The sequence below is a fragment of the Pseudophryne corroboree genome, chromosome 4 (assembly GCF_028390025.1).
Source record: "Pseudophryne corroboree isolate aPseCor3 chromosome 4, aPseCor3.hap2, whole genome shotgun sequence".
Taxonomy (NCBI): domain Eukaryota; kingdom Metazoa; phylum Chordata; class Amphibia; order Anura; family Myobatrachidae; genus Pseudophryne; species Pseudophryne corroboree.
In genome coordinates this window covers 696,810,796-696,826,625 of record NC_086447.1, presented here as the reverse complement: position 1 = coordinate 696,826,625, position 15,830 = coordinate 696,810,796, and the positions used below count along the sequence as shown (strand labels likewise).

General features: G+C 42.8%; 1 protein-coding gene across 1 annotated transcript in view; it reads right to left on the bottom strand.

Moving 5' to 3' along the window:
- Nucleotides 1–15,504, bottom strand: part of UTRN (utrophin) — a 1,167,552-nt gene extending 1,152,048 nt beyond the window's left edge. The window contains exons 1-2 of the mRNA XM_063917938.1: nucleotides 15,035–15,504; nucleotides 1,799–2,011 (exon numbers count right to left, since the gene is read on the bottom strand). Of these exons, the coding sequence (XP_063774008.1) occupies nucleotides 1,799–1,880 (82 nt within the window). The 5' untranslated portion in view covers nucleotides 1,881–2,011; nucleotides 15,035–15,504. The remainder of the gene's footprint in view (nucleotides 1–1,798; nucleotides 2,012–15,034) is intronic.
- Nucleotides 15,505–15,830: the final 326 nt, after the last annotated feature.

The window sequence follows — 15,830 nt, the reverse complement described above, 5'->3', positions numbered from 1 at the left end:
CCAGGTGGGATCCGGTCCGAAGATCGACAGTGTCTAGGTCGACAATGTTTAGGTCGACCACTATATCACTAGGTCGACATGGATGGAAGGTCGACAGGGTTTCCAGGTCATGTGCTAGGTCGACAGGTCTAAAGGTCGACATGAGTTTTTCACATTTTTTTTCTTTTTCTGAATTTTTTTCATACTTAACGATCCACGTGGACTACGATTGGAACGGTAAAGTGTGCCGAGCGAAGCGAAGGCACCATGCGAGGGGACGCGGTGCACTAATTTGAGATCCCGGTCACTCTACGAAGAAAACGACACCCAAAAAAAAAAAAAAATCCTCATGTCGACCTTTAGACCTGTCGACCTAGCACATGTCGACCTAGAAACCCTGTCGACCTTCCATCCATGTCGACCTAGTGACTGTCGACCTATAGTGGTCGACCTAAACATTGTCGACCTAGACACTGTCGATTTAATGAACCACACCCCCGCCAGGTATACGCATGGGAACAGCGTGCTGCTTGCTTTGCATTTCTCCCTAGTCTGCTCGTCTCTGCAGCTGTCGGGTATACACATGGTAACAGCGTGCTGCTTGCTTTGCATTTCCCCCACATCTGCTTCTCTCTGCATTCTCCGGATATACGCATGGGAACAGAGTGCTGCTTACTTTGCATTTCCCCCTAGTCTGCTTCTCCCTGCAGCTGCCAGGTATACACAGGGGAATAGCACGCAGAGGAAGTGGCTGATCCTCTCTGCAGCCGCCAGGTGGTGAGTATACTCTATGCAGCAGCAGGGTATACACAGGAGGCCAGCATGCTGCTGGCTTTGCATTTTCCAGGTGGCTGCTCCTCTCTGCAGCTGCCGGATATACACGCCGCCGGGTATACGCATGGGAACAGCAAGCTACTTCCTTAGCATTTCCCCCACGTCTACTCCTCTCTGCAGCCGCTAGGTATACACACGGGAACAGCTTGCTGCTTGCTTTGCAATTCCCCCATGCCTACTCCTCTCTGCAGTCAATAGATTGTGCTGCAGTCAAAACTATTAAACATGTTATTACAGTTTTAGAATGCATTGGTGGAATAAATCCACCGGAAATCATCCTACTTAACCTAAGTTGCACATGATAAGCCATCCTTTTTTTGATGCAGTTTAAGGCGCGTTAAGGGCCTAATTCTGCAATCCTTTGCAAAGCAAATGCAGATGGTGCATACCACCTCCTTTCTGCATTTGCGATCGTGATGAACATCGCGACTATGGCAAGGTGAGTAAACCTGAGCTTACCCAGGCTTGCAGTCATAGGTGGCCTTGCGAGGCCAAGGAAATTGCATCCATGATGCAATCCTTGCCCTCGCCACTCCCGGATTACGGGGGCGACCCCCCCGTTTCCGTTAGCAACAACCACTGCAGCACCTGTCCCTCTCTCCAAATGCCTCTGAGCGTTCACATACCTATGATGCGATCGCAGGACCCATTCTGCACATGCTCAGAACGGGTCCTGCGCATGTACAGTTTCCCTACCATTGAGAAACTGCACAGAAGATCATGATTACGATCCTTACTGAATGGCCCCCTAAGAGCAGAACAAGCTCTAAAACTTATAGACAAAAGTTAAAGTGAAATTTCATTTGTGACATGTATTTATCAAGATTTTAGGTATACAAAGACTGGTGATTTACATGACTCTGATTAAGGTACATATCCTAGAAAACAGAACTAGTCAACACCTGGAATGCTTAACATTTCATCTAGTTAATCAATAAAAAAAGTTCAAAGAAGACATAATTAAAGAACTGCATTTAATACCTACCAGATCGGGATTTGATAATATCACTAAACTCATTGTTTTGTTCTCCATCAGGTCTGTCAAGCTGAGCCCCAACATTGGCCATTTTTCAGATTATCCTCGGTCACTGATTCCAGATAATTCCTTCAAGATTAAATTTTAGCACACTTTACAAAAATAAAACAAAAAACTGTGGGCATTTAACTTGGAGCAGAGAGGTGGGTTGTCTGTAATAACCTGAAAGAAAGGAATGACAAATTTAGGTTTAGGTATTTAATATATTATTCAACCATATTACAATATGTACAATAACTAAAATATGTGAAAAATTCCATATGGTTATTAAAACAAAGGTATAGCTAGGATACGTCTTGAACTTCTTACACATACAGTACTTTAGGATTCTTCGTCCTCACCTGTATATGGTATTGTTGTTTTCTTCAGTGAATAAAATCCTACAGACCACATTAGCTTCATAACCATTCTAGATGGACTGAGTACATAAAAGAGTTCAGTATGTAACTCTTTAATGTACTCTTTTATGCCCAGGTTGCCGAATGTCACTATCCCGACATCGGCATCCCGAGCGTTGGTATGCCGGCAGGGTGGTGAGGGCAACTAAGCCCCTTGCGGGCTCAGTGGCGAGCTATGCACACCACAAGTTCTATTCTACCTCTATGGGTGTCGTGGACACCCATAGAGAGGAAATCACCTACCTTGCCCGGTATACCAGCGGCGGTATGGTGCCCCCATCAGGATCCCGGCATCTGCATTGTTACAGCCAGAATCCCGACTGTCGGTATGCTAACCGCATACCATATAAAATATGGCATACTGCATAATGTGATCATAAATATTAAGTTATAATAAACTTACCATACTATCCCTTTAAACCATGATGCTCATGGATTACACAGGTTCTGCAGTGGATTAAAACCAGCTGAAATGCAGGCTTGAAGTCAGCCAGCCACAGAACCTGTGTAATTCATTAGTGTCCCAGTTTAAAGGGATAGTGTGTTAAGCCTACCTTATAATAGTGTTCTCATAATGGGCCAGATGTAATGAAGTCCGAAATGACCCGGAAGTGCAGGATCTCAGCCGAACGCGGACATTTTTTAAAGCAGCAATCATTTACAAGGCATGGTTTTGCCTTGTAAATGATTGCCGCTTTAAAATAAACGTCCGAGTTCAGGCGGATACTTGCACCTCCAACCAACTCAGACTTCATTACATCCAGCACATAGACTGAGTAAGAAGCACAAACATACTGATCAGTGATCGCGCTGAGTCCAAAAAAAAGTTGGTCCGAGGGACCACTCACTTTTAAAAATTGGGGTCCTACCTGTACTTTTCTAGGTCCCATCGGAAAGAAGGTTTTTATTAATCGGAATATAAAAATGTAAAAACACAGACTTGATTTGGACACTACAAAGTGTTGAAAGGGGGAGGATGAGGTGACCATGCTGCTGGGCTGTGTAGCATACAGGACACTTCACCAGAGCTGTAACGAGACATTTTGGTGTCCTAAGGCAGAAAGCGAATTGGTGCTCCCCTTCGTACATGCTAAAGCATGGACAGTGCAAGCCGAAGACGTACAGCAAAAAATGAGGGCCGCTGGTTCGTGGGGAAGGGGCGTGGCCACATAATAGTGGCAATTCACATTACACCACACAGTAGCGCAGCTTATACACATTGCACCATGTAGAGCCTCCTATACACACTGCGCCAGGTAGAGCACATTATGCACATTGCACCAGGTAGAGCACTTATACACACTGCGCCTGGTAGAGCACTTATACACATTGCGCCAGGTAGAGCACTTATACACATTGCACCAGGCAGAGCACATTATACATTTTGCGCAAGGTAGAGCACCTTATACACTTTGCACCAGGCAGAGCACGTTATACACTTTGCGCCAGGCAGAGCACGTTATACACTTTGCGCAAGGCAGAGCACGTTATACACTTTGCACCAGGCAGAGCACGTTACACACTTTGCGCCAGGCAGAGCACGTTATACACATTGCACCAGGCAAAGCATGTTATACACATTGCGCCAGGCAGAGCACATTATACACATTGCGCCAGGCAAAGCACGTTATACACATTGCGCCAGGCAGAGCACATTATACACATTGCACCAGGTAGAGCACTGAGACACATTGCGCTGAGACACACTGCACTAGGTAGAGCACTGAGACACATTGCAGCAGGTAGAGCACTGAGACATATTGCACCAGGTAGAGCACTGAGACACATTGCACCAGGTAGAGCACTGAGACACATTGCACCAGGTATTGCATTGAGACACATTGCACCAGGTATTGCACTGAGACACATTGCACCAGGTATTGCACTGAGACACATTGCACCAGGTAGAGCACTGAGACACATTGCACCAGGTATTGCATTGAGACACATTGCACCAGGTAGAGCACTGAGACATATTGCACCAGCTAGAGCACTGAGACACATTGCACCAGGTATTGCACTGAGACACATTGCACCAGGTAGAGCATTGAGACACATTGCACCAGGTATTGCATTGAGACACATTGCACCAGGTATTGCGCTGAGACACATTGCACCAGGTAGAGCACTGAGACACATTGCACCAGGTATTGCATTGAGACACATTGCACTAGGTATTGCACTGAGACATATTGCACCAGCTAGAGCACTGAGACACATTGCACCAGGTATTGCACTGAGACACATTGCACCAGGTAGAGCATTGAGACACATTGCACCAGGTATTGCATTGAGACACATTGCACCAGGTATTGCACTGAGACACATTGCACCAGGTATTGCACTGAGACACATTGCACCAGGTAGAGCACTGAGACACATTGCACCAGGTAGAGCACTGAGACACATTGCACCAGGTATTGCACTGAGACACATTGCACCAGGTAGAGCATTGAGACACATTGCACCAGGTATTGCATTGAGACACATTGCACCAGGTATTGCACTGAGACTCATTGCACCAGGTAGAGCACTGAGACACATTGCACCAGGTAGAGCACTGAGACACATTGCACCAGGTATTGCATTGAGACACATTGCACCAGGTATTGCACTGAGACATATTGCACCAGCTAGAGCACTGAGACACATTGCAACAGGTAGAGCACTGAGACACACTGCACCATGCTGCAGCCCGGGCACACATGTAGCTGGGGGGACGGACACCAGGCTGGGGGCACAGGGCAGATGCGGAGTGGCACTCACTGTTGTGGTGGAGGAAGCTGTGCTGGGTAAGCGGGGCCAGTCTCTTTGCGCTGGCGGCGGAGACAGGGTCAGCGAGCAGCAGGGAGCAGGTGGAGCAGTGCCAGGTGAGCGGGGCCAGTATGCCAGCGCTGCAGCATAGATGCATGGTCCTGGCGGCGGAGCCCAGCTCAGGTCAGTACGCAGCGCCGCGTTGAGGGGGGATTCAAACCGTGCCGAACTGACGGGAAACACTGTGATTGGCTGCTCCTCCCCGCTGCATGCTGACCCTGTCTCCGCCGCCACTTCAGGAGGTGATTGGCTGAGGAAACATCCAGTCACCTCCTGTGTCCTCCGGCTGGCTAGCACGATGCCACACACAGATCCAGATGAGCGCGTCCTGTAGGACCCGCTCATCTTCTAAACGTGAGTCCCAGGTAGCTGTTTCTGGGTAAAATATGCGCCATATCGCGTTTTTGCGATCACTGCTGATCAGCGGCGGCGACTACCTAGTGCGGGGGGAGGGGGATGGCTAAGCACATATAAACATACATGTGAAGATGTATGTAACATATGTGCTGGCAGTGTATCTGGGATCGGCAGTGGTGCTGTACAAGTATATAGCAGGCGCTGTGCAGAGGCCAGGACTCCGCAATAGGCTTCAACCTCCTAAACCCGCCCCCAGACTCCTTTGAAACTAGCCAATGAAAGTCCAATCTGAGACTGATCTCCTAGCCAGCCTTCCTGGTTCCCTCCCCCAGAGCTGATCACTGCAAAGCTCCCCTTTCCCCACAGCTGCAGAGATTAGCAGTCGCTGGGGAAATGTAAAAGAAGCAGGCTCACCTTCTCTGTGGTACAACTGGCATGTGCAGGGAGAGGTGCAGCCAAAAAATGTAAAGTGCGATAGTTGGATCATTGGTGGATCAATGTATTGGTTACCGATTTTCAAATAACAAAAATCGATGTTTTAATAAGTGTCAAAAAATATATATTTATTTTGTTATATAAAATAGTGTGGGATAAGTTTTTAAATAGTTGTTCTTAAACTAATTCAATCCTAAAAAAAAATGACAATTTCTGAGGTTTTTTTTTTTGGTAAAAAATATTAGCCAGTTAAGTGGTTAAGTCACCTGTGCTCAAGCATGGATATCTTTAAAATCTCAAAAGTAATGGCAGAGAGTAGGAAACGCTGGCTTAATACATTAGCCCAGAGGTTCTCAAACTGTGTGCCGTGGCACCCTTGGGTGCCATGGGGTACTTGCAGGGGTGCCCTGGGTTGGTGGTCCCGGAACAATTAATTATTTATGATCAATATAATAGACAAAAAAAACCGCTGCATTTGCCTAAAGTCCCGTACACACGGGGGAGATGTGTGCTGACCGATATAGCACAAACCGCTCAGCACACATCTCTCCTCCACTCAGCACACAGCGCGATGCGCTGAGTGAGGGTGGCGGACGGGGGGGTTCTCATTCCACCCAGCGGTAAAATGAGCGATCTCACTAGTTTTGGCATGCATGCCAAATCTAGAGGCGGCGATAACGACGTGCGGGACCGCGCATCGCTATCACTATGGGCATACACACGGAGAGATCCGTGCTTAAATGCAAAGCAATCCAGTCAGTACCCCCCTTAACATTGCAGATCTTCTTGTGCACCTCAGTGGGGTGTAAAACAAATCTGACATTGGTGAAAGTGAAATGATGATGAAATAGAACGCCGGTACCTTGAGGCCATCACCACTAAATGAATATCCTTTCAGTGTCTAAGTGCATTTAACTGCCTTTAACAATGTGTATTAAATGCTTATAAGTAAACATCTTAGTGTATAAGGCCGAATACTCATATCTAACATCCACTCCAAAATGAAGTTAGCTACATTTAGACATGCCAACAGATAGTCTTTGAGGAATATTCACTCCTTACTTTATTTTGGGAGTTGAAGCTAAGAACGTGTCAGATTACTTGGCTTGATGCATGGAGAAAGAGGGAGCGGTTCCTTCTGTACTCATATCCCAGGGATTCACAAAACTTACACGGAAGACTGAAAAAGATCTTTACATGTATAGTTTGGAGCAGAGAAGGGAAAGGGGGGAAATGATAGTAACTTTTAAATATACCAAGGGTTTCAACAAGGTCCAGGAGGGAAACATTCTTCAAAGGACAAAAAAATGAGGATATGCACTGAAACTGGAGGGAGGAAGGTTCAGGGGAAATTGAGGGAAAATTACTTTTACAGAGAGGGTAGTAGACAAGTGGAATAGACTCTCATCACAGGTGGTAGATGCTATAAGGCCAGTATACACTAGAGAGATGTGTGCTGAGCGATCTGTCACAGACCGCACAGCACGGTTGGTCTTCAGTATGCCGCTGCCAGCATACAAGCGCCAACACATATTCTCCCTCTTGGGGGTCCACGACCCCCCTGGAGGGAGAATAAATAACATGGCGCGCTACCGTGCCCACAGCGTGGCAAGTGCAGCGAGCCCGCAAGGGGCTCATTAGCGCTCGCCAAGCTGTAGGTATGCCGGCGGTCGGGATCCCAGCACCGGTATGCTGGGCCCCGGGATCCCGGCCGCCAGCCACTCATACTACACCCCTCAGCACACATCTCTCCCCCCGCTCAGCACAGTGCAACGTGTGCTGAGCGAGTGGGCTGGGCCGCGCATCGCTCTTCGCTGGGGGGGGCATACACACTAGAGATTCATGCTTAAAATCTAAGCAATCTAGTCAGATTGCTTAGATTTTAAGAACGGATCTCTCCGTGTGTACCCCCCTAGTTATCCCTTTCAGATCTCCAATGCCAGATCTCACCTGAGAATTGGAAACGGGTCCTTCCCGGGTGGGATCCGGCATTGGAGCCTCTGCAATGGCTTTCCGACCCGGCAATATGCCGGGTCGGTTGCCATAACGGCGGGAGGGCAGAGCAGGTAGCGGGTGCAGGGGTGGAGGCGGCGCTGGGAGATAAGCTCATCTCTGCGCCGCCTCTCCCTATGTAGTAAACGGGTCCCGGGTCGAATCGACCCGGGAATCCGTTTATGCTGCCACTGACCCGGTATTCGACCCGGGAAAAACCCTTCTTCTTACCCGGGTTGAATTACTGGGTCACGCGACCCGGGAATTTTCATGGGGCCCTTTCACATCGCACACTGACCCGTGTCGACCCGGCAATATGCCAGGTCGATACCGCGTTATTTTTGCAATGTGAAAGGGTTATAAGACAGTACGGCACAGTAAACATGCCTCAGATAATAAAACTCACACTAATTTTACTTAGAAAGAGGCAATCAGGCGCACTTATTACCAACTTTAAATAACCTGGATAAGGAAGATCTACAATGCTGCTCCCAATGAATAATCTGCAATTATTCAAACCAAACAAGAAATTACAATAATGTATACATACATGTGTACACAGGGAGCGCTAAATATTCATAATTATCTAATTTATTTAGACAATAAAAAATAGAATGACAATGCACAATTTAATAATAATAAGATATATCAATTAAAAAATTAAAAACCATATCAAATGGACATCTCTCGTGGAAATACACACAAGATTCCCACTCTGGAGCTTCTAGCTGTGTAGAAAGAGGAGCCAGGCCCAAGACTAATCATATGTCTAGGGAAACTATACAGCCCTCACAATCTTTTTTAGAGAAAGATCTGTATCCCATGTGGAAGAACAGAAACAGACAAATCCCACAAGCTGTAGCCTCACCAAAAAGGAAACTGTCAGATTTAGAGGGACAAGAGGTGGCAGAAAAAAGTCAGCACAAAAATATAAGAAAAGATTGAGAAATAGAGGGCTATATAATCTCTCAACAAGAACATTAACTGAGAGTGAGAAAGCTGTATTAGCTAAGGGTCTCAAATTTGCACCCTCAAAGGGACCAAACCTGTTTGAACTCTTTGTGGAGCTTAACCGCTTCACCAGAGATCTTTGTAGAAAGCGCTTCTTCATGAATAAAAATCTGAGGAACCGCTCTCAAACAGGTACTCCGATTGTCCTAGATCAGGCGGATCTTGTGGCCATCGATACTCTACGGTCCTTACAGTGTGAAGGTACTGTGGAAGGATCGATTGAACCCATTTTTGATATTGAGGATGTCTCTCTCAGTAGGTTTAGAAAGAAATCTGAATTTTACCCTACACAGTATAAGATTGGTTGCATTGAAGCTTTTTACTCCTCCACACTTAAAGATTTTCAAGAACTATGTAACAATATGTCTAGGACCACTAAACAGAAAAGGAGGGATAATCTACATGCTAATGAGAGAAAAGCAATAGAAAGTCTCAGAAAAGATCATTCAGTTATTATCCGAGCAGCAGATAAGGGAGGAGGTACCGTTATTCAGAACACTGAGGATTATTTGCTTGAAGCAAATAGACAACTCAGTGATCAGAAATATTACATCAAATTATGTGGGAATCCAACGTCGAATTATCAGGCTCTTTTGAAGAATATGTTAGAGAAAGCCCTCGACAGTGGTGCAATATCCAAGAATGAATTTCATTATTTAAATTGCCCTCATCCTATTATCCCCACTTACTACCACTTACCCAAAATTCACAAAACTCTTCAGTCACCTCCTGGGCGTCCCATTATTTCTGGTGTTGGGTCCCTCACCACGAATCTATCCGCTTTTGTTGACTTTTTTTTGCAGTCACATGTTAGATCACTCAGATCATATGTTAAGGACACCACACATTTTTTGAATCTAATTGGCAACATCACATGGAAAGATAGCTTTTTGTTTATGACATGTGACGTAGAGTCACTCTACACTAATATATCACATACACTAGGATTGCAGTCAATTGAGACATATTTATTATCTGACAGCAATCTCAGTGCCGCTAAACAACAATTTTTGATTGAAGCCATCCAATTTATTCTTACACATAATTATTTCACCTTTAACAGAGAATTCTATTTACAGATTCACGGCACAGCGATGGGCACCAGGTTCGCCCCCAGTTATGCCAACCTGTACATGGGTCTCTTTGAGGACATGCATGTCTGGGGGAGCCCGGTGGGGGCGAACCTGGTGTTCTATGGACGCTATATTGATGAGATGTTTTTTGTTTGGGATGGGGACTACACATCGGCTACACAGTTTGTTTCCTCCTTGAACAATAACACTTTTGGTTTAAAATTCACTAGCACCATTCACTCTACTAACATCACCTTTCTTGATATTGCACTCTGTATTAGAGACAATAAGATAAACACCTCTACATTTACCAAAGAAGTTGATTGTCACACCTTTTTAAATTACTCTAGCTGTCATCATAGACCGTGGATTAACAACATTCCGAAAAGTCAATTTCTTAGAATCCGTAGAAATTGTTCAGATCAAGAGACTTTTTTACGACAAAGCTCTGAACTTGCTAGTTCATTTAGCGAGCAAGGCTACCCCAGAACAATATTAGCACATGCATTTGATGATACCCTAACCTATGATCGTGCTACCCTCCTAAACCCAGTAGCGAAAGAAACTGATCACATAAGGGGAAACTTTAATAATAAACCAATTTTTATTTCCAAATTCAATAATTACTCTCGTGAGTTGAGCTCAATCATAAAGAAAAACTACTTTATATTACAAGGTGATAATATTCTATCTTCTTGCCTTGAAAGACAACCTAAAATTGTTTTTAAAAAAGCTAGAAATTTACAAAATCTTTTGTCACCAAGCCATTTCACTACGAATGAAATTATTTGTACTAGGGAGCCTGACTGGCTGAGTGAACTGAAACTAAATAAAAAAGGCTGCTACAAATGTGGGAGACTCAAATGTATAACGTGCCAGTTTATTGATGTAAACAAACAATTTACTTCTACTACATCTGGATTATCTTACACCATTGCTTCCTACATTAATTGTAGATCGGATTATGTAGTTTATTTGATATCCTGTAAATGCGGACTACAATATGTGGGTCGAACCACACGTAGTCTGAATATCCGCTTTTTGGAACATAGGAGAAATGTCTTGAAACATCTTTGTCTACATAGTTTAGCCAAACATGTAGTGAATCAACATCAGGGTGACGTGAGTGCTCTCAAAATCCAAGGTATTGAACATATACAAATTACCCCTAGGGGTGGCGACAGATTTAACATGTTATGCAAACGGGAGGCCTTTTGGATATTTTCCTTGGGCACTCTCTACCCCCAAGGTCTTAATGAAAACATCGAAATTAACCAGATTTGAGTGCCTGTTGATGGTTGGGCAACCTATATGGCTTGACCTAGCTGGTCTAAATATATCCAGTTAGTGCCAAATCATTGTGGCCTTCCCACTAAATCTAATGAAAGTATTGTAATTAATCAGATCTGAACGTTCCCTGATGTTTGGCCACTTACATGGCTTGACTTAGCTGATTTAAATATATCCAGTTATTGACAAATCATTGTGGCCCTCCCATTAGAAAAATTGTTAATTCGTACATCTTCACCTTGCAATCGAGAGTCCTTTATTTTTGCTTCATTAGATTCCATCGAGAGTCAGCCAACCTTCTTCCTCCATGTTTGGTTGTGGTTGTGTGTGTGTGTGTGTGTGTGTGTGTGTGTGTGTGTGTATGTGGTTTTGGCGACAGTTGTGCCTTACATACACACACATACATATGTCTACAAATGGTATTCATATACCATATGCAATGTAATTAGTTCTCCATAGTACAAATAATCCTTGCATCACCTTAAAATTGGAGTAGTAGTAAGCTCTTTCTCCTTCTGTCTTTTAAGCTCCCGATAATCTGGGAAACCTATTTACCTCATTATATCTCTATATATGTAATTTAAGATATGTCTGCATCAAAACCTAGAATGGTGTAATAAATATAATTAGAGGTTCCTCCCATAATTTCCTGTTTTCATTTTTCCTTATATCCTATGTAATATATGATATTAACAAAATATAAATTTTGTATGTATCGGTTTTTGTGAAAATGTATATATGCGAGTCGAACCTGTGGGGTTGAGTCATCTACTTTGGTGCCTTCTTGAATTAGCCCATTAAGCTATTGGAATGCTTGGTCATAAGGAAAATATACTGGGTTATATTGTGCAATGTTAAGTTATGCTATGTCTGCTTCACAACACAAACTGGTATAAATAATGTAGCCAATTAGAAAGTCTTTTCATATTTTCTTTTTCCTCAGGGGTAATTTTTGGGTTAACAGAATAATAAGATAAGAACCCCCCCCCCCCCCCCCCAAAAAAAAAAAAAAAATTACCCACATTTGTTTTTAAGAAAATGTCATGGGAATCGAACCTATGAGGTTGATCTGTCTAGATTGGTGCTCTCCAGCATTAGCCCACAAGACTATCAGGGCTCTTGGATCAAAATGACCATATTAGGTTGCCTTTGAAGTATATTGCGCAATGTTCCGGATCGATGCCATATATAGAATATTAATATATATTTTTATGCTCTTAATATCTTAAACATTCTTTCTTTTAATCTAATGGAGCTCCTTATAAGGAGACTTTTTGATTGATGATAAAAAAGTTTGTTTTATTTCTATTCACTCTGATTGTGTTTCAAAATCCTGGATAAGGCACCAAAGTAATTACCTGTTTATTCTACACCTGTTATTTAATGGACAATGCCTTTTGATTGGATGGCCACTGTATAAATATCTTCCAAAGTGGACACTGAGTATACCTTCTGATGAAACTGCTACTCTACCTATAGCAGAGAAACGCGTCAAGGAACCTACAATTTCTCTGTGGAAATCAACTTATATGTATCCGTCACCACTTTGCTCCAAGCTGCCTGCATCCAGCTCTCTCCCCTAGTCTGCAAATCAGGCTCCACATCACTGCCGGAGACGTCCGGCTGTGCGGCCACGGTTCATCAGCGCACACTGGTAAGCCTGCAGGGGAGACGGGGACACCGCTGAACAGCAATAGATGGGAGTTTGGAAACACTTCCAACAGCGGTGAGCTTAAATTTAAGTGGCATTGGACTGCTACAGTACATCTTTTTACAGTTAAAAGCTACTTGCTGGTGACATTAATGATACACTAGGATTCTGGACTTGCTCAGCAATTATTGGCTAAATAGCCTAATCTGGACCCTTTAACACCAGCAACTGAGTTGTTTATTTCCACGAGAGATGTCCATTTGATATGGTTTTTAATTTTTTAATTGATATATCTTATTATTATTAAATTGTGCATTGTCATTCTATTTTTTATTGTCTAAATAAATTAGATAATTATGAATATTTAGCGCTCCCTGTGTACACATGTATATGTATACATTATTGTAATGCCTCAGATAAGCATATGAATATCCTTACAAAGAACTAATGGGTCTATTTACTAAGCTTTGGGTGGAGATAAAGCAGACGTAGATAAAGTACCAACCAATCACCTCCTAACTGCAATGTCACGGGCTGTGTTTGAAAAATGGCAGTTAGGAGCTGGTTGGCTGGTGCTTTATCTCCGTCCACTTTATCTCAATCCAAGGCTTAGTAAATAGGCCCGTAAGGATCATATAGGGTTTATGTTCCCTAAAGTAAAAAAAGGATCAGACTAGATGTGCCAAGTGTTTCTTATCTGCGTCAAATTCTCTGTTTCTATGATTTCGTTGTAACACACCCGCAAAACAATTTACTGACATCTCCCTTCCATGCTGCCTGGAATCCTGTGACAGAGCCATACAAGCTTAAAGTATTTGAGTTTATTGAAAGCAATAAATTTACTATGTAATTATCACATGTCAACAGGGAAGGAGCTATGAAAAAACTGAAATGCAAAGGATCATTTTTTATTTTTACAACAAATACTTTGTAGACATATTTATGTGAAGAGACTCAAGAGGGGTTTTAGATATTGTGCTGTCTACTTACACTACACTTAACAATATCACATTTCGCAAACAATGACCAACGAACTTATAAAGCCTTGGACATATTTAATGTACAGTGTAAACCATGACATTAAATATTGCTCCTATACAACAATACTGCCTGTTGCAATTAACACACCCCCTCTATCTCTAGGTGTAATACCATTTAATGCCATATTTTCCCACTACGTTTAGGACTGTGTGTCTAGTAATGGATGTTGGCCTGGATGACCCCATTTGTTCTGTGACACCACATTGTGCCATCTGGTCCCTGTCCAGCGCCAGTTCACCATGCGTGTTACAGGGAACCTAAATATGTTCAGTCTGTTACCATATGTCTAATGATGTCACTGTCAGCAATGTTGTACAGTACACCGAAGTGGTTTCCAAACAAGCTCCCCACTATGAATTAATGAATTATTTAGAAGTATCAGTATATTAATTCACAGTATAAATACACCATCATGACAACATACAATTATATACAAGGTCTGTACCCACCCATATATATATATATATACACACACACACACACATATACATATAGATATATATATTATGTATAGATATACACACACACACACATGTATAAATATATATATATATGTATATATATACATATACACACACCCACAAATGTATATACATATATAAATATATATATACACACACACACACACACACACACACACACATATATAGATAGATATATACACACACACACACACACATATATATATAGATATATATATAGATATTATGTATAGATATACACACACACACACACACACACACACACATGTATAAAAAAAAAAAATATATATATACACACACACACACACACCCACAAATGTATATACATATATAAATATATATATATATATATATATATATATATATATACATACACACAAATATACATATATATATATATATATTATACATAGATATTGTAGACACACACACACACACACATATATATCTATATTCACCAATGACACTTAATGAAAGTTAGAATCTAGTATTATCACATGGGTAGGCTGATTTTACCTGCAAACTACGTAAATACAATAATGTTCGCAGATGTACTAAAACTACAGCACACGATCAGGGAGAGAAGTGTACAACAAGATCAGTCTCGGGAAAGCATGAATGATTCAGGACAGTAACCTTACCTGGGAAGCGCTCGCCTACAGCCACAGCGTGCAGGAGGACACAGTCTCTTTATGGTCACCATAAAACGCCACCGGCTTCCTGAAGTCGCTTAAAAAACCCCAATAGACCCTTTAAAGATAATTTAAATCCCACCACCCAAAGGATCTGGAGGGCGGGATAGGCTCACAACATCCTGGATCGCTAAACACCAATTCCTGTACAAATTTCTACACTTTGTAGCTACTCCTCCCTCACTTGGCAAACAGGGGAAAACTTGCAGCTGTCCTGACTATTGCAACTTTTGCTCTGATCACTAAATCTAATTACTCTTTCCAAGTGCTCCACACGATCCGACCCTAGGATAATGGATCACATTCAACTCTTTTGCTTGATCCCTTCTTCCGATGCAAGTTGCATGGGCTTTGCAATCCTGTGGTGGTGGCAGTGGCCCTGGGCTCTCCCTGGTAACTTTGTCCCCAAGGTTCACGTTCCTATTTCTCTCTTATTTTTCGGTGCGGTCGGCTGCAGTGGAGCTGAGGGAACGTGGCATAATATTATCACGTCCCCGCCCACTCTGAAAGCGTAAACTCTTTGCTCAGTGCCGAAGTGCAGTTACAGTATAATTTACAGCTGGCAGACGCCATCTACTGGACCATTTTATGCAGGTTTCAGCTTCAAGATTTATAAAAGGCAATAAAGAAAATAAATATTTATTTTCCTGTGCTGTTTCCAAAATGCTTTTGGTTTCTTATCTGCTGCATAAAATCCGGAAAGTTTCAAAACACTTATAAAAATAAATAATATAAGAAAATAAAT